An 18,055-nucleotide genomic window follows, 5' to 3' on the forward strand; every position below is an offset into this window, starting at 1 on the left:
TTTATTTTCTGGCCAGTCGTAGATTTTTATCTTAAGAATTTCATTGTAGGATGCCTATAAGAATTGGAGAAACAAAATGATGGCAGAAATTGGCTGCTGTGAAGTGGATGCCCAGAAAAAAAATTCTTTGGGACCATTCTTTGGTGACTGAAATCAGTACCCATGCTTGCAAAAACACAGAGATAAGTAACAACTGATATTAATTTCTGGAGAATGGAACAGTCTCATGTATCTTTTTGGAATCTCTTTTGGGAAGAGATTTGTGCAGTTGAGGAAACAGTGATCCGTTTTCTAGATCTGAAGTGTATCTGGGCTTTTACGAACTTCATTACCTATTATTGCACGTTGGGTACATTAAGTAATTTTCTAGCTCTTATCAGCAATGCCTAGCTGGATTACTGTGTTCGTTTTAGTGGCTTGCTTTTGAGTAATGATGTGGACAAACTGGACTGAGTCTAAAGGAGAGCAGACAAAGAACAGAAAGTCTGTTAGCTGTGATAATGGAGAATGACTAACAAATTGGCATTGTTAGGCAAATAAGACTGTGAAGGAGGAGGAAATTCTTGTGTGTGTAGAAGGTTTTTGAAGAGGAAGGAGAGAAAGCATTTTTATCAGGATTAAAAGGTAACTGTGGAATGTAAGAAAAATATTTGCTTAGTGTGCTAGAGGGAAGTACTAGAATAGACGGTGTAGGAAGAGGGTATAGCATATACCTCACAGGAGGTATTTAAAATTGAGTGAATGAAAGTATACCATGGATGGCAGAGTGTACAGCCTTGATGAAAGAAAGAGGGACCAAATAATTATCTGGCAGTCATTTACCAGAATTGTGTCATTGTGATTAAGTTAATCATAAAGTTCTTGAAAATAACAGTACTATTTTAAAATATAAATAACTTATTGCTGTGCCCCGGTGTGATTCCTTGGACATTTTCTGATGCTTTAGCTTTAAATTTTGTTCAAAGCACCTGAGGGGACCTCATTTATCAGTAAAAATGGTGTTGTCACTAGATGGCACTGTTTTTCTTCCATCGCGTTTTGGTTTTCTCTGTGAGGGGGTAGTTTTTCTAAATCTCTTTTTGCTAAGCCACCTGCTTATCTGTCATGCTTTTAATAGATTGCATTCAGTAGCTCACTGCTGTATGTGGTAATTGTTTTCAGTGTCTTTGAAAGCCTTTATTTCCACATTATTTTGACTCTTGGACCACGTACGTTCTTAGGAGCATCCTCAGATGTGCATACGTGCCCATGTATGCTTGCGGGGAGAAGCTGTGTGATAGTGAATCTGATGAATGTACCTATGGATGATAAAAAGAGTGTTAAAATTATCCCAGGAACAATCGCTATAAACTGAAAAAACTTACATATCTTGTGTGTGTGCACATGTGTGCAAACTGTAGAAATAGATAGTAAATGTATGTAGATGGCTTAAACCACTGTCCTGTCATGGTATCAGCCCGTGAACATGAAATTGCAATTATTGTGCAATTTGAAAGCTTTTGTTGATTGGAAATGGATCTTTAAGACATCCTGTGTTTTCCACTTTTTATTTTTGTGATGGTGAGATCAGTAGCCAGGTGGTTTGCAGGAAGCCACCGAATGAGCCGTGCTGGACTGCATGCGCTGAGAGATGATGCTGCCACTATTGCTGTATGTAATGGGAAGGCTTACAAGAGTGATCATCCATGCTGCTAAATTACTAGAACAGTTCCTGACGTGCTTTTGGCTCCTATTCACTAAAGCTGTCCTAGAGAGTGCAGTCCAAGAACCATTTGGACATTTATAGTGGCTTAAATAGAGCCACCCTGTTTAGATTGGTGGCAATTTAAAAGTGCAAACGTAGCCAGACAACACTAATTGATGTCTTTTGCCAGAGAATGAGCCTTCCTGCTGTCAGTTCTCTAGGTTAGATACAGTTGATGAATTTCACATGAAAATAAGAGATTGAATGTGGTGGCTTGGCTTACCTTCCACTCTCTTCTTCCCCAATCATTACTGTGCAGGACCTGAGATGTAATTAACTTTAAATCCAATCAGGTTGGGATTTGAGAGATGGAGAGTTAGGGGATGAAAACCCTTTTCCCTACAGAAGGGGAAAGGTCTGGAGGAACATGAGAACAGTCTGTGACTTCAGGGTGAGAGAAATTAGAGGTAACAGCTTCTTGGAAGGAAATAAGTTCTCTTAGTCACACTATGATTTATGAAGCAAATGGAAGGATATGGGAAATATTTTATAAAGTGTTTGCCCTGAATCTGCAAGATAGAGTTGTCATTATTTATGTGGCAGGGCTTTAATGTATTAAGACAAACCTTTTGTTGTGATGCAACATGCCATGTTCATAAGAGAATTAACATCAAAAATTATTTTTCGTTCATGATTTATTGGGATAGTTTGTAGTTAATTGATGTCTGCTAATTAAAGAATGGTTCAAATGTATTGGGTACAGAATACTTGTAATAAATTAATACTTTTAGAGCAGCCCTTATAGTTAATATATAATCTGAGTACTTAGTGTGATGTATTCTATTCTATGAAATTTGGATTAAGAAATGCAGAATATGACCGTGTAATCAAATATCTTAACTAAGATATTAGATTGCTGCTGCTATGGGAGAAGTTCTGTTTCCTCTTAATGTGTTTTGTGGTACAAGTGAGGAAAATCTTTTTGGCATAATCACATGAATGCAATTTGTTCATATGCTTTATGCATAATAGTTACAAGCTTTTAAAACAATTTTATCTACTGGAATGGAGTGTCTGGAAATCACTGCAACAGGGAGTTGCACAGATAATACTGTACTACCTAGATTTAGAATAAAAAGGTATTCGTAGGGAATTCATTTATGGCATTTCTCATTTGAAGTGTGTGTAAGTGAGATTTCCAGTGGCTTCACAGAGCCATTTCTTGTTGGGCTCTCTCCCACTTGCTTCTGCTGCTGTAGAAAAGAAGGATGAAAGCCATACACAAAGGCTGAGCACTCTCTCCAAGCAAGACATAGAATCATGGAATGGCTTGGTTTGGAAGGGGCCTCAAGGATCATCAATGTCCACCACCTTGCCACAGGCAAGGCTGCCAACCTCCATATCTAGTACTAGACCAGGCTGCCCTGGTCCCCATCCAACCTGGTCTTGAGCACCTCCAGGGATGTCTGGAGGTCTTTTGTCATTTATGTCTCCAGACATAAATGATGTGGGAATTCCTAGACTTCATAAGCTGTTATAACTGAGGATAACTTGCATTCTGCTTGTCATCCCTGTAGATGGACTATTTCCTTAAAAGGTCGTGCTTTACAGTATTCTGAAAAGAAAGGCAGTTGGTAGCATCTCATCAAGCAAGTGGACGTGTTGGTTCCTGCTGGCCTCAGGAGTCTGGTGCTTAGGAAGATTGAGTGGACTTCTACCTCCTGTTATAACAAACACCAAATATGCTATCCAGTTGTTTTAGGTCATAGTTTTTAGTAAATATTACTTTATATACTTTTCTTAGTTATGTGATCTGTAGCCTTTGCCAATGTGGCTTGAGGAGGTACAGTGAGAATATAAAGCATAGTTCACTAGGAGCCTGCACTCTGCTTTATTAAAGACTCATGGAGTGCATTGATGTAGTGAAAAAAAACCATTGCTAAATAAGTATTTACAAGCAGGGAGAATCTTGGAGAGAATATCGTAACTCATTGCTGCAAATGAGAGCTTTTCTCTCATTTAAAATAAAACAACACCCTCCCTCTGTCTCTGCTTTCAAGTCTACAAGTGGTACAAAGGAAGGTCAGGTGGATACATCTTGGAGCATAGGCTGAAGAACATACAGGTGTAGGAAGGTGTAGTTATTATGAGTAGATTGCTAAGAAAAATATAAGAATGGTGAAGTCTGTGTTCGCCCTGAGCTTCAGATCCATTTGTGTTATAGCACATTCTTTCATCCAAATCTTGCTCACTGTTATGTGAAGCTTAAGACTTGAAAGGGAGGATGCTAAGTTTTTCTTTAAGGACATAGCCTTCTCAATTTGTCCCCGTGTTCTTGTTTGCAGTTTGATATCCCTAACCAAGAGGAGAAGAATTATATTACTGCATTTACAGTTGCACCAGGCAGTAAATGCCTTTTGCTCATTAGTGAATGTTTTTTCTGATTTGTGCTGTCGTTGATAATGTGTAAGCAATTTTTTTTTCTTCAGACAGCTTTTGCAACCTTGGAGCAAATGAGTAGCAGACAGGCTTACTTTTAACAAAGCACAGCTCAAATTGTTATTTTTTTAAAAAATAGGATTCATATTTTTCTGCAAATCCCTCTTAATTCCTTGCAGATGTTTGTTGTGTTTTGCCACATCTCCAAATGGAAGCACTTGATCCTTAAAAAGAGATAACCTCACACCACTAGCAAATGATTGCCTATGTACAGCAGCTTGTTAAAGGTAGAGGAAAAACTCTTCACTTGCTTCCATAGTTTATGTTCAAGACCTGTGCTGCCTGCAGCTAAGTTGGTGTGAATGAAAGAAACATGGAGGCAGGGCTGGAAAAGTATTCAGAGATGCTGAGTTTTCTGTAATTTCAACATCTGCTTGTCTTGGGTTCCTGCCCTTTCAAAATCTGGTTTGCAGACATGGTGTCCCAATCCTTACTGTGACAGTGTAACACAAAACTGATTTGTGTACCTGTGGATTTGTTCCTTCCAGTGTATTTTGTCTATGTGCATGTAATTATTTAGAATGGGAACGTGGGAACATTTGGGATGTGTTGTAATGTACTTGCCAAAATTTTCGTGCCAGCTAATTCTGTAGTTCTTTCTTTACCTTATACTTCACAGATATTTTTACATATAAGCACCACGTTAAAGGTTTGTTGATAGCGCTACTGGTTTTGCAGCTAGGTGTGTATGTAAAACACGAGGCGTTTGTAGTGCTGCTGTGTGGAGATTCACTAAATGAGAGATTGTATGCTATTGTCCTGGAAGGGTTTTAGTCAGCAGCTTGGACAGTGACCGCTGAGCAGTGTGCTGAAGAGATGGGAGTCCTCAACTCTAGAGAACCTGCTCCAGCATCCTGGTGGAAGTCTCCTGCTCCCAGTGAGAGGCAGCTAAGCGGGTTAGTCTTGATAATTGAACTCTCTAGGCTGATATCAGGCTCACTGTGTTGAGAGATTGTAGATGGCCTACATCATTAAAATAGGAAGTCAAAAGAGAAAGGAAACCATTTCTTCATCTCTTTCTCTGGAAGACTTGTGAGTGCAGCACCTGATTGATCAGTAGAAGATCTGTGAGTGATAAAAGGTGTTGCATTGCAGGTCTGTGGTTCTGTAGAAAAACTCAGACCTGCTTCATGCAGTGATAACGACTTCTTTATCATGTTTGATTGCAGTGTGTTTATTCTAACTATCGTGAAAGAATGAGTTCACTTTGCTTCTCTTACAATGAGGCTTTATCCAGACTCCTGGGTAGGCAAAAAGAGATGCTGACTTCTGTTCTGATGAGTTGCAGAAAGATAGAATGTGCATTGGGGAGGTGGTGGTGTGTCAGCTGTGGTAGATGGATGAGCTGACTGAATGGTACTTTGGTAGAGAGTAATGTGAACAGTGTTGGTAGGCTTTGTCATTTCTCTTTCTGGGTTGTTTCTGGATAGGCTACAGTAACTGCAAAGTGCCTGCAAAGATCTCATGAGCCTCCAAGGATGTCTGTCTTCTGCTGTATGAACTGATAAGTTCTGTCCACCTTTTCTGACCAATCCTCTTCAAGGGAAGACCTTTCCTACACTGTATCTTAGTTTTCTGGATTTCTTTTTGTAAGTATTATAGAACCAAAAGGTATTCAGAATATATCCTCAGAGGTGCTGGAATATAATTCTTCCTTATTCGTGCACGTTTACCCCTTATGAAGGCTTCTAAGAGCCATGTAAGGCCAAAAAATGTTTCTGAGAAAACATACTGTCTATTCCCAACTCCAGAGTAAGTATTCATGTATCAGCTACTTCTGTTCATCATTACAGAGTGTATTAATTTGTCTAATGCCGATGTGAATTTTACAGATCTTTATTTTAATATTAAGTAACATTTGGCATCATGTTCCTCACTCCACATTCTGTAAGTGCCAGTTAGCTTCTCAGGTGGAAGCTTAGGACTGCTAGCTGTTCAGCTCATTCTTGTGTTCTCTTAGGGCTGGGAAGTGAATGCTGTCCTGCCTTGATAATTCCCTTCTGCTTTGTTTGGTTACGTAATGTAATGTGTAGCTGCTTGAAGTTACAGCAGTACATCTCATGAGTCCCCAGAAGAGTTCTGCTGAGATGGGAACCTGCACAGTTTCTTCTGTAGTGAACAGGGATATGAGTTCTGCCTAAGATGATTGAGTGCCTTCCTCATGCCATGGGGCAGACTGCTGGCTGTAGAGGATCTTCGGTAGGTTTTTTGTCTCCTGATAAACTTAAAAGAGAAATTGTTATCGGTATCTCAGTGCTTAACACACTTGCTGAGGATGCAGAAAATTTGTGTTCACCACCTTCCTCTGAAAGGGAGGCCAGTTTCCTATTTCCTAACAGAGAAACTTGGTCATTGGACTATTTTGAGGGGTTCTCCTCAAATATATAAAAACTTCTAGCTAAGCTTTCTTAATTAGTTTTTCACTGAGTTGGAGTACGGGTGGATTTTTATTTTTGTTTGTCCAGGAAATGGGTGAATCAGCTGATGGCCGTGCCTGACAGTATTTGCCTATTCTGGGTGGAACTGAAGTGTATCAATGGAAGGCAGAAAAAACTCCTTTTAGGAAACTCCTTTCAGTACAATTTTGTGATGTAGAAGTGAAGGAACAATTGTAGGAGGCTTTGATTAACTCTCTGATCAGTGGTTAAAATAAACTTTTAATGGGGTCATTCAGCTCAGAGTGAGTTAGGTTTTTCAGCTGGTTCTCTTCCAAATACTTAAATGCTTCTGTAAAACTTCAGGAACACTGCGTGCTAGAATATCCTGGTTCCTGGAATTTGAAAGAATTGGATTCTGATTTCCTTGAACAGAAAATTCAGATCTTTCATCTTAGACTTCTTGCATTGTGTAATCCTCACATTTATGAATAAAAGGGTAATAAGTATCAATGTCTCAAAGGAACTGTGAATCTTGTATTTGATTTTCCTTCTTACTCTAAAAAATACTTGAGGACTGAACTCAGTATTTTCGAGGTTCATTACGCTTATTTTCAATTTTATTACTGAACAACAACAATAAATAATAGTAATAATTTCTACAATTATTCCAGCAAGTTTCATTGGGGCTCTTCTATGGGAACCCTTTAGGTTACTTTAAAACTTCTTATGACTGTGTTAAAACCAACACCTGAAGCCTGAACCAGGAATCTGTTGGTAGGTAATTTGAATGAGGAATCACAATGATGATAATAGGATTTGGTTGAGAAATAATTACTTGTGCACCCTTTTATGTAACCTAAGCTGAAAATACGGCATGAACAGAAATGGATCTGCTGTTAAAAGTTAGCAGCAAGTGGTAGAAGTAATGATATGCACACATGCTGTCATAGATAAATATGTTCTATGCTAATGGCAAGAGAAGCAGTGATTTCTAAGTTAATTGGATTCAGATTTCCTTTTAATACCATTTGGTGTATGAAAAGGGCTACCTAAAGGTGCAGTACTAAATCTTGGTAGAGATGTTCTTAGGGAGAGTGGATAACCTTGGAAATGGTAGTTAAATGTGAGTTTGGAGTAGCTGTCTGGAAGGGCCTCACCGATACAATTTGATAACAGGTTCCCATTGCAGTGAAAATTTATTCAAAGAGGGGAGATTATAATGAGCTTGTTGCCTCTATTCCATCTACAGATCATTTTTTGTAAAATGTTTAACATCCCGTTTATGAGCATTTAACCATTTTAAAATGCACGTAGTTCTTAATCATCCATGGTAGTAGTGTCACTAGATTTGACATGAGATCTCCGAATTGGTTTGTAATGTGACTGTAGTACGTCAATGTCTGTTCTAGAAATAAGTTTTAGTTCTGTGTTCTCTATTTCTGGTTTACCTTAACACAACTTCCAAAATGGAGTATCTTCAGCTATGCTATAGACATTGGGATTCTGAGGTAGTTGAGGCATTGATAACTAGTTAGGGTTTGTGTTTAAATTAACTTTATGTTGTAGTGTTCTTTTTGTGCTTGCACTACGAGTAAGACATGGGTCTTAGTTTTAATCTGGTGCAGTGTATTTGTGAGATGCTGATCCAGTCCTTGATTTAATGACCTTGTGTTATTTTTTTCCATGCTGCATTATGTGTTAAATGCACCACAGTCACTGGAAGAGTGTTTATATAAAGTTACACTTCTTCCTTTGGGAGAAGACCCCTTGTTTTATTTACTGTATTATGTCTGTATCCCACTTGGAAAACCAAGTGATTCCCCCTTTTGTGGGATTCTGTGCTGTGTTTTTCACAGCTGTAGGAGATGCTGGGCAAAGACGCTGCCTGCCCACACAAATGAGGAACTGAGGCAAGGAAAATCCGAAACACAGAAGTACCTGCTAGATGGAGGAATTAAATGAAACACTTAAGAGCTGTTTTTTTTCAGAGTACTTAGTGTTTTCTGTCTTCAAAGCAGGGGTCTGTCTTCAATTATACTATATGTGCAAGTGGAGCTCTAGAGGTAGGTCAGGCCTGTGTGCTGCTCTTGAAGATGCTTGAAGCTGCATTACTCCACAGCTGTTGCTGTTCTTTCAGTCTTATACTCATTTTTGAACTGTTGCAGTGCTGACAGTAGGAAAAATAGCATAAGAGAAACCTCTACTATGAATAAGGTTTTTCTGTTCTGAAAAAAAAAAATTAGTATTGAACCTGAAGATGAGACCTGATTGGAAATATTACTGCTGAGTTACTGGCCTCCAGTTTTACGAAGTTTGTGATTTATCCCGCATCTCATGCAACTTCTGCAGTACAGATAAGGATGCAAAACAGTATGCCCAAAACCTCTTTGCTCACCTGAATTTGTAAGCTGCTCTGTTCTTACTTTCCATCTCATGCCTGTTGCACATTATAGTTACTAAGGCAGGAGCAAGTCAGACTGTAGGATCTTTTGTTACATATTCTTGGTTAATCCATTCATCTGTGAGTTAATGAGATGGGTTTTTTTTTTTTTAGAGACAATGACATGTAACAACATTGTACTCCAAGGCGTGTGCACAAAGGCGAAGCTGAAGATTATAGGCAGCTTCCTCTGTCACTTTCTTAATTGAATGCTAGTTTATGTTTTTTATGTATGTGATAGCTTTGGCATTTTAAAAAAGTAGATTGTAACTGAGTTCCAGGATTCTGGTTTTGTATGTGCATGCGTCAATGCAGCTCTGCTTTCAGATGAGTCTTTAAAGCACTCAGTAGTCTCTTTCTGCGGGCTTTTTGTGATCCTCGAGCAGAATAACAGTGCTTCTCTCTGCTTCCTCGTATGTAGACGCCAGTGACACTTAGCATGGTATCCTGCTGGGATGCTTGAAACGCTTGTTCTGTTTCCGTGTGCCTGAAAACAGTTAGGTATGAGTAGCAAACCAACGCTGGTCAAACATGTGAAGGAGTTCCAGAGACTTAGCCATAAGCTTCAGAATCTTGCTTGTGGGTAAGCTAATGTGAGGAGCAAAGAAGGGCAGTGATGCTGCTTTGGACGAAAGATCTGCATAGCCCAGCACATTGCCCATAGCACTGACTGTGAGTGAGATGTGTAGAGAAGAACGAAAGCAGGGCAAACAGAGCCGTAGCACTCGACATTACGTTTCCACAAGTATGTATGGTTTTTAATTTGAGAAACAAAAGTGATGGTCTTACAGATTGCCCCTGAAAAGGGAGAGGTCAAGTAGCTGCAATAATAGGTTTGCTGTGTCTTAGCACATTGCTCCTTTATGTGCTTTAAATTGTGAAGCAGGTCTTCAATTCTTTATTTAATAGCTTCAGCTACTCTAGAGTGGACAGTGAAGCTGCTTTGAAAAGGTATCTATTGTTGGTACAAAGGGCTTTATCAAAATCAGTGAATGTAATGAAAAATACGAGTAAGAGAAATCAAATTAATTTAGTGTGTGTTGGCTGTTGTCGCTGTAGGAAAGGTTATAGCAGGTTTAGGAAAGTTTGCTACCTCAGTAATTCAGTCTGCATGACAACTAGAGCCCACGTAGGGGCACAAAATTCAGTGTTATTTGTCTGGAACAGACCAAATTCTGTTTTTGAAGCTGTTCAAAACTCTGACAACAGCGGTTAGAAACAGGAGTGCTGACATTAATAATTTAGCCATGCTAATTGATTGCATTATGTCATTAGGTTGTGAATTCTTAATGACATGTTTTTTTAATAAACTATCTACTGTTGGTTTTGTGTAGATCGTCCTTTGCGGGCTGGAAGTGCCAAGTGCAGGATAATGCAGTGAATGATGTGGACTATTTCAGCTTCTTGTTTTCAACCCTTATAGGTAATTCATGTGAATGTCATAATTTAGAATTAACAAAATGAAATTTGTTTTGGTAGTCGGTTGCTGGGTATAACTTGGAATAAACGGTGAAGTAGTTACTTCCTGAAAGAGATTCTGATCTTGTTGCTTATTTTTGTTGTGATATATCCTTTTTTCCTCTTGATCCGATTTCTGACACCCTGTTTATATGCTTTGATTTTCCATTTTGGTGAATATTTACTTAGTTTTTCTTAATGTCTTGCAAATATTTTAAAGAAGTATGAGGAAAATCTAAATTCAGTGCATAGCTTGAAAGAATTTTTTTTTTTTTTAGACTCATCTGATGAAATGAATGTCTCCAATTGGCTTATAACAATACGAATGTAAAGTGCCTTTTGGATTACCTATGGACATGATTGCACCATTAAAAAAATACCATCAGAATAAAGTGTTGAATAAATGTTGAAGGGAACTGCCCAGAGCTGTCATGTGCACAGAATCACCTCCCTGCTAGATTTGCACTCAGATGTCCCCACAGAACAGAATTATTGTTACAACTTACTTTGGGAAGGTGCAGTGGTTAAAATGGCATGATGTTACTGAGAAATATTTTCCAGTAACTTTCCCTGTGGTAAAGACAATAATTTCTAGCTCTCAATTACTTTGCATTCTAAATTAGCTTTTTCATGAAAAACTGATGGCAGTGGTATTGATGGTGCAGAAAATGAAAATAAGAACAAACTGACTGTTTTGAATCAGCAGTTCTGCTTTATTAAAGCATTTAATACCTGGCTAGAAATGATTAGGCAAATTAATTTTTTTTAAGCCCCTGGGGCTGTTTGAAAGTCCCTGCATTATTTTGTGAACACCCCATGAATTGTCATGCATTGTGTCTGCTTTTTCATTTTTTAAAGATACGTGTGTTGAAAATATAATGTGGCCTTTGTATGGTCTTGCATACCACGTTATGGTTTAAATTGGGATTCTTTCGATTTGCTGTTCTCTTTTGGAAATCAGAGAGCAGATTTTGATACACTTAATTTAAAATACCGAGCAAGATCTTGTGAATGATGCTGTTAAAGTAGAAAAGTGCTTGGCTTGTCTCGTGACACTGTTGTACTGCTTATTTTTCTCTAGGGTTTTCAAGAGAGGAGTTGACTAGTCTCCAGGGCATTAGAGGAAAACCACACATTAGCCAGACACAGCTTTCACCTGTCCGTCTTTACCTAACAGATCTGGACCAGTTTTTACACCACTGGGCTGTGACAGAGGTAATACATCAACACTAATTCTAAATGACAGCATTCAGTCTCCAAATGCTCTCTATCCCTTTTCTGCAGGTGTCTAAAATCTTGTCACGAGTTGAAAAAGAATGCAGAATGTTACAGCAGTCTATCTGCTAATTTTTCCTTACAGCCAGCAGATAATAATTTGGAGGAAGCTGTTTTAAAAGGTGAACACTCAGGTGTGGTGTTCAAAACACTGGTCATGGAAAAATGGATGGAAGCCTTGGTGGAAAATTCTCAGACACTGAGATGTATAAGATCAGCAATACAGTTTGGCTTTCAGGAAAAAAACTTGTAAAAATATTAATTATGGAGAGTTTCCTTTGTGAAATTTCATTTTAATTAAAAAAATACTTGCATTACATTTTTACTTGGAAGTAAAATTAAGTTGGTGTCGGTGACTTTGAGTAACTTCTTTATTTAATCAGTGCTCACTGGACTATAAACTTCACTGTGAGTTTGATACCTGTTTGTAAGATCCTGAGTATTGAGAACTAAAAGCTAAATTTTGTTATTGGTTCTAAAGTGATCTGTGCCACCAGACTTTATTCAGAACTAGTAACTATTAATCTTCATTGTGGCTCAACTCTTTTTTACTGTTTAGGCCACGGAAGCCACCTTAAGGTGTGAAATCATATTTGGAATCATGTCATTTTTACAGTATTTATGAAACCTGTGACGAATACAGAAGTAACAAAGTTTTAGCTATATGACGTATTTTGGTTTTTCATTGCAGCATTTTTGGTTCAAGAAAGTAATGCAGTGGTTTTTTTGACTTCTACTTTGTGGTGTTTAAGCGACGATCTACTAAACGTAATGACAGTCCTAGGTGTATATTGCACGTGTGCTGCTTTCCATAGAAAAGTATTTTGGGCAATCTTATTTCGTACCATGACTGATACAAAACCTCACAGGTCCTACCTGCAGTTATTTGGCTTGCCAGAACAGCTGGACTTTCCTTGTTATTTTCTATGCTGTCTCTTTTTTAGCGTGAATGACACGTTCTCTCAGCAGAAAAAAAACCCTTCTCCAGTATTGAAACACTAGAACATTTTATCTTCCTGCCCTGTACAGAACGCAGGATTGTCCCTCTGTGAACGCACCAGAGGAGTCACTTTCCAGTCTTTCTTAGCATATTATATATATTTTATCAGCTTTTGAGAATGCTACCCTTTGTGTCCTCTTTCCATCCTCTTTTTTGATTCTTCACAAACGTATCAAAATTGGCTGAGAGAACCAAATTATAGGAATATGTTAACCTGGAGACAGTGAAATGGGTGGATTATAGAAAACTTGTTTGCATCCCTGTTTCCTGCTTTCAAGTTTGATCTACTTCTCTTAGCACAATCTATTTGTTGCTTTGGTGCCAACAAAAAGAGTTGTTACGTATAGAAACTTGTTTTCGTCAGGTTCTCCAAAGCGAATAGCAGCTACTAAACAAACAGCTGGATATCCCTGATTAGTTGTGGAAGAGGATTTGGACGCTGTGCGGAACACTGCAGTACTGATGCATTCATGTGTTAGCATAAAGTCTTTTCTGGGACTAAGTAATGAGAGAAAATAGGAACAAAAGTCCCTGTATGAAGAGCAATGTGACCTTCCAGATCCATGGTGTTTTTGTAGATTCTTAACCAAGAGGATATTCTAGATTGCCAATTACCACACCCTGAGCTTGATAAGAAGGTTGGAGGATTTTCCTCCATAGTGTATTTATCATTGTGGAGAGAAAGTTATGATAGGGAACAGTCGACACAGATTTATGAAAAACAGATTGTGCTCAACCAGCCTGATAGCCTTGTCCACCAAGCCAATCATCTTGTTGCAGGAGGGGAAACTAGGACATATTTTTTGTCCTGGATTATGTGAGGTTTTTCATGCTGTCTCTCAGAATATCCTTGTCTGTCAACTGACAAAGAATGGCTTAGTTAAGTTGACAGTGAGAAAAGTGCCTGACTGGCCAGGTCTAGAGTTGTGATCAGAGGCACAGAGTCTGGGTGGAACCAAATCACTGTGATGTACCCCAGGAGCCAAGGAAGCCAATACTTTCTAATCTCTTTATTAGTGACCTGTTCAGTACTGTTCTCCTGCTTCAGACATGTTGATCTGTGTTCTATTTTGTGTTCAGTTTGTAAAGAAGATACTCTGAGGTCTGTATTCGAGAAGAACTTTATAATTTGGAGGCTGGATTATTTAAAAAAAAAAAATGCTGTCTCGGGGAAAAAAAAAAGAACAAACTCTCAGTTCCTCAGGATTTGCCAGATGTTGCCCTGGAATGCTTTATAGAGAAAATAATTTCCACCAGGTGTTGAACAAATTGCTCTTTTCTGAAAAGGAAATAAAACTAACAGTGGCAGTACCATCCAGAAAGCAGAGATGAAGTCTTTGGGGAAATGAAAACTGCCATTTTGAGGACTTCTTTTAAGATCCCTTGAGAGACAGTGTGGTATGAAGTCTTTAAGTGCATTGGATCTGGGTCTGAGGCATGGGTGGGTTCTTTCTTCCTGGGGTTGAGGGAGGTAGGTTTGGAGAGCACTTTGTTCAAAGTGGATATAGTTAAAGATGATAGTGCTGTTGTTATAAAGTTGGAGGCCGGTAACAAGCGACGTCCCCCGGTGGTCTGTCTTGGGACCGGTGCTCTTTAACATCTGTATCAATGACATCGACGATGGAATCAAGTGCATCCACAGCAAGTTTGCTGAGGACACCAAGCTGAGTGGTGCAGTTGACACAGTGGAAGGAAGGGATGCCATTCAGAGGGACCTCAGTGGACTTCGAAGGTGGGCCCAGGTGAACTTAATGAGGTTCAACACAGCAAAGTGCAAGGTTTTACACTTGGGCCGGAGGAATCTCAGGCATCCATACAGACTGGAAGGAGGGGTTCTTGAGAGCAGTCCTGCAGAGAAGGACCTGGGGGTCCTGGTGGATGAAAAGCTTAACATGAGCCAGCAGTGTGCTCTTGCAGCTTGGAAAGCAAATGGTATCCTGGGCTCCATCAGAAGACGGGTGGCCAGCAGGGACAGGGAGGTGATTGTCCGTCTCTACTGCGTTCTTGTGAGGCCCCATCTGCAGTACTGTGTCCAGGTCTGGAGCCCGCAGTACAAAAAAGACAGGGAGCTGTTGGAGAGGGTCCAGAGGAGAGCCACAAAGATAATCAGAGGACTGGAGCACCTCCCCTATGAAGATTGGCTGAGGGAGCTGGGCTTGTTCAGCCTGGAGAAAAGAAGGCTGAGGGGTGACCTCATTGCAGCCTTTCAGTACCTAAAGGGAGCCTTCAAAGAGGAGGGGAATCAACTTTTGAAAGGGTAGATAACTGCAGGACAAGGGAAAATGGTTTTAAGTTGAAGGAGGGAAGATTTAGATTGGATATCAGGGGGAAGTTCTTTACAGAGAGAGTAGTGAGGTGCTGGAACAGGCTGCCCAGAGAGGTTGTGGATGCTCCATCCCTAGAATGTTCAAGGCAAGATTGGATGGGCCCTGGGCAGCCTGGTCTAGCATTAAATGTGGAGGTTGGTGGCCCTGCATGTGGCAGAGGGGTTTGAAGATTCATGATCCCTGAGGTCCCTTTCAACCCGGGCCATTCTGTGATTTTGTGAAAGCTGAGTACTTTCAGATCTCAATTACTTTATAATCACGTGATTTCTTGTCCGCTTAGAAATGTGTTTGCAGTCGGGATGATGAAGGCACTAAATCTCTTTAAACTAACTATAAACTTGGCCAACTTTCCATCCACATTTTTGCATTCAGTGGGAAACATTTTCTCTTGCTGGGAAAAAAACATTCAGCGATCAAAAACCTTCAAATTTTTTTTTGGTCAGAAAACAAAAGAAATCATAGAATCATTAAGGTTGGAAAAGACCACTAATACCAAGTAGTCAGCCCACTCCCCACCGTGTCCAGTGACCACGTCCCTCAGTGCCACATCCCCACAGCTCCTAAACACCTCCAGGGTTGGTGATTCCCCCACCTCCCTGGGCAGCCTCACTGCTCTTTTGGAGAAGAAATTCTCCCTAAAATCCAACCTGAACCTCCCCTGGTGTGACTGGAGGCCATATCCTTCTGTTACTGAAGAGAATAGGCTGACCCCCACCTCTTTACCACCTCTTTTCAAGTTCTTGTAAAGATTGGTAAGGGTCTCCATCTGCCTCCTCTTCTCCAGATTGAACAATACTGGCTCCCTCTTTACATGTTGCTCTTCTCTTTACGTGCTCCAGGGCCTCTGTGTCTGTCAGTACCTCTTCGTAATATAGTTCCTCCTTGTAATGCCTCTTTGTAGTGGTTTCCTTGCACAGCTGGAGAGTTGCTGAGGCACGAGGTATCTTCCCCTGCATTGTGGCCATGTGCGTACCATGGTATGCAGTAAATTTTCAGTAGGAGGGAAGACTGATTTACATTGTGATCCACTGAGTGAGATACCTAAACGCCAGTCCTCCTTACAGTGACTCAATTTGAGAATGAAAAATTTTTAGTTCTTACAGAAATGTTTTTTGTTGAAGCTGTAGTAACTAATAATAAACTCCACGTTAGTTAGTCACACTTCTGATGTGGCTTTTGGTGGAATTTAGTAGGGAGGCAGGGCTTTCTGAATACTGAATAGTGTGTGCGTGCTTTTATTTGCTGGATGTGCAAGTGTATGATGATGCTGAATTATGAAGCAAAATATTTGTAGGGTTTTTTTTTTTAATACCTACTAAGTGAAAGAAGCAGTCCATTAGCTGCAGAGCAGGAAGCATTCAGGCCTCTTTTATAGGTTGAGAGTTTTCTCTTGAAAAGAGTAAGCTGCTAATAGAAGTTTCCTGGAAGTGTTATGAAAATAAGTACCTGGAAATGGAGAGGGTCTCGCTAAGCACAAGGTAGTTTATAGGCAGGTTCATGCATCTGCTTGGCAGCAGCCAGCTGGGCAGTCCACATGTGCAGCCTCAGTGGGTGTCCTGTGTGAGGGTCTTGGGTGAAAAGTCCAAACACAGACACTTCTGATAGGGGTTAATGCTTTTAAGTGGTTTCTAGCAAAATCCTTTGGAGGCGGTTGCTGTTTGTAACTGTTTTGTCTAGAGTACAGCAATTGGTGATACTGGCAACCCAAAGCACTTTTTTTGTGGATGCTTTTGGGTAATTGTGATTTTTCACTTGAGGAGCAATGCTTCAGAAAAGTGTCCCTCTAAACACCGTTTTGTGTAACTGTAAAGGTTAATCTTCAGGTTTTGTCTGAAAGAGATGAAATGTAAATGTGGAAGCCTTGCTTCATTTTCTGGAGCAACTTCTACTTAAAATGACTTGCGCCTTATTAAAGCCAATTATTTAAAATCATACCCCTGCAGCTATAATAGATGGAGCTCCGGAATAGATTGCTGCAGCCTAAAGGGAGAGGCTTCAGACTCGGTTCATTTTAACGGCGCCTATAGTGTTTGTCGGTGATGTTGTTCACTCTCCTGTAATTGAATTGCTCTGTCAGGATCAAATGAGAAAGAGCCGACAGAAATGAGCAGATTAACAAGGTAACAATGTATATGTGATAATTTCTGTTGTTATAATATTTGGTGTTTGTGTCATTTGAATGCGGGGGGAGGAAAAAGCAAAGCGCCATTCTGAAGTTCTGCTTGAAGTCTGCGTTCCGGAATCATACTGGGCATAGAGCTGACTGGTAGGGATGAAATAATCAGCAAGACGTTTAAAAGGGTTAAGAGCAGACATCAGCTATTAAAAGAAGGCTGCAGCTCAGAGCTCTTGGGATGGATGTAATGGAACATAGAAAAAAGTTGGGAAAGTTTTATAAGTGAGGTAGGTGTGAAGGCCGTATCTGCACTGACGTGCTGTGGCAGGCTGAGCCAAGTCACAGGCTTTGTGAGGAACAAGGGCTCGCTTCTGAAGTGCATGGTTTCCAGCCTCTCGTGTGGAGTAGTGGGCAGCGAGGCGAGTTGGGCTTTTCTTGCTTTTCAATTATGGCTTAGAATCATAGATTTACTCAGGTTGGAAAAGACCTTAAAGATTATGAATTCCAGCCACTACCCAACCATACTACTCGAACTCTAACAGCCCTCCAATAAATCAGATTCTAGATCACATGTTAGCTATGGAGCCCTGTTCTGTCACTAAATAATTAGTATCTGAAATGTCAGTTTTTTAGCAAGACAGGACTGTCAGTAGCCAGTAGTTCTCTGCCTCCTGGTACAGATTAGGTTGGGGCCTGTGATCAGGCTGCTGCACAGCAAGTGAGTAGCAGTGATTGGCAGCTGCATATTTGTGTTCCATGGTAAATAAAGGCAGCTTGACTTCAGTTGACTTTGAGGAACAGGTTTACATAAGGCAAGCCCATACGTGGGCAACTGGTGCCATTCAACAGATGCAGTCTCTAAGATTGTGTGCTGCAGT

At 40.0% G+C, this 18,055-nt stretch overlaps 1 protein-coding gene across 1 annotated transcript in view; it reads left to right on the forward strand.

The window, feature by feature from the left end:
- TEX10 (testis expressed 10) overlaps positions 1 to 18,055 on the forward strand; it is a 49,933-nt gene that overhangs the window by 24,030 nt on the left and 7,848 nt on the right. Inside the window, exons 10-11 of the mRNA XM_042869478.1 lie at positions 10,336 to 10,424; positions 11,541 to 11,674. Coding sequence (XP_042725412.1) covers positions 10,336 to 10,424; positions 11,541 to 11,674 — 223 coding nt within the window. The remainder of the gene's footprint in view (positions 1 to 10,335; positions 10,425 to 11,540; positions 11,675 to 18,055) is intronic.

This window comes from Lagopus leucura, unplaced genomic scaffold (genome assembly GCF_019238085.1).
Source record: "Lagopus leucura isolate 7727_CA_CO unplaced genomic scaffold, USGS_WTPT01 Super-Scaffold_100002, whole genome shotgun sequence".
Classification (NCBI taxonomy): Eukaryota; Metazoa; Chordata; class Aves; order Galliformes; family Phasianidae; genus Lagopus; species Lagopus leucura.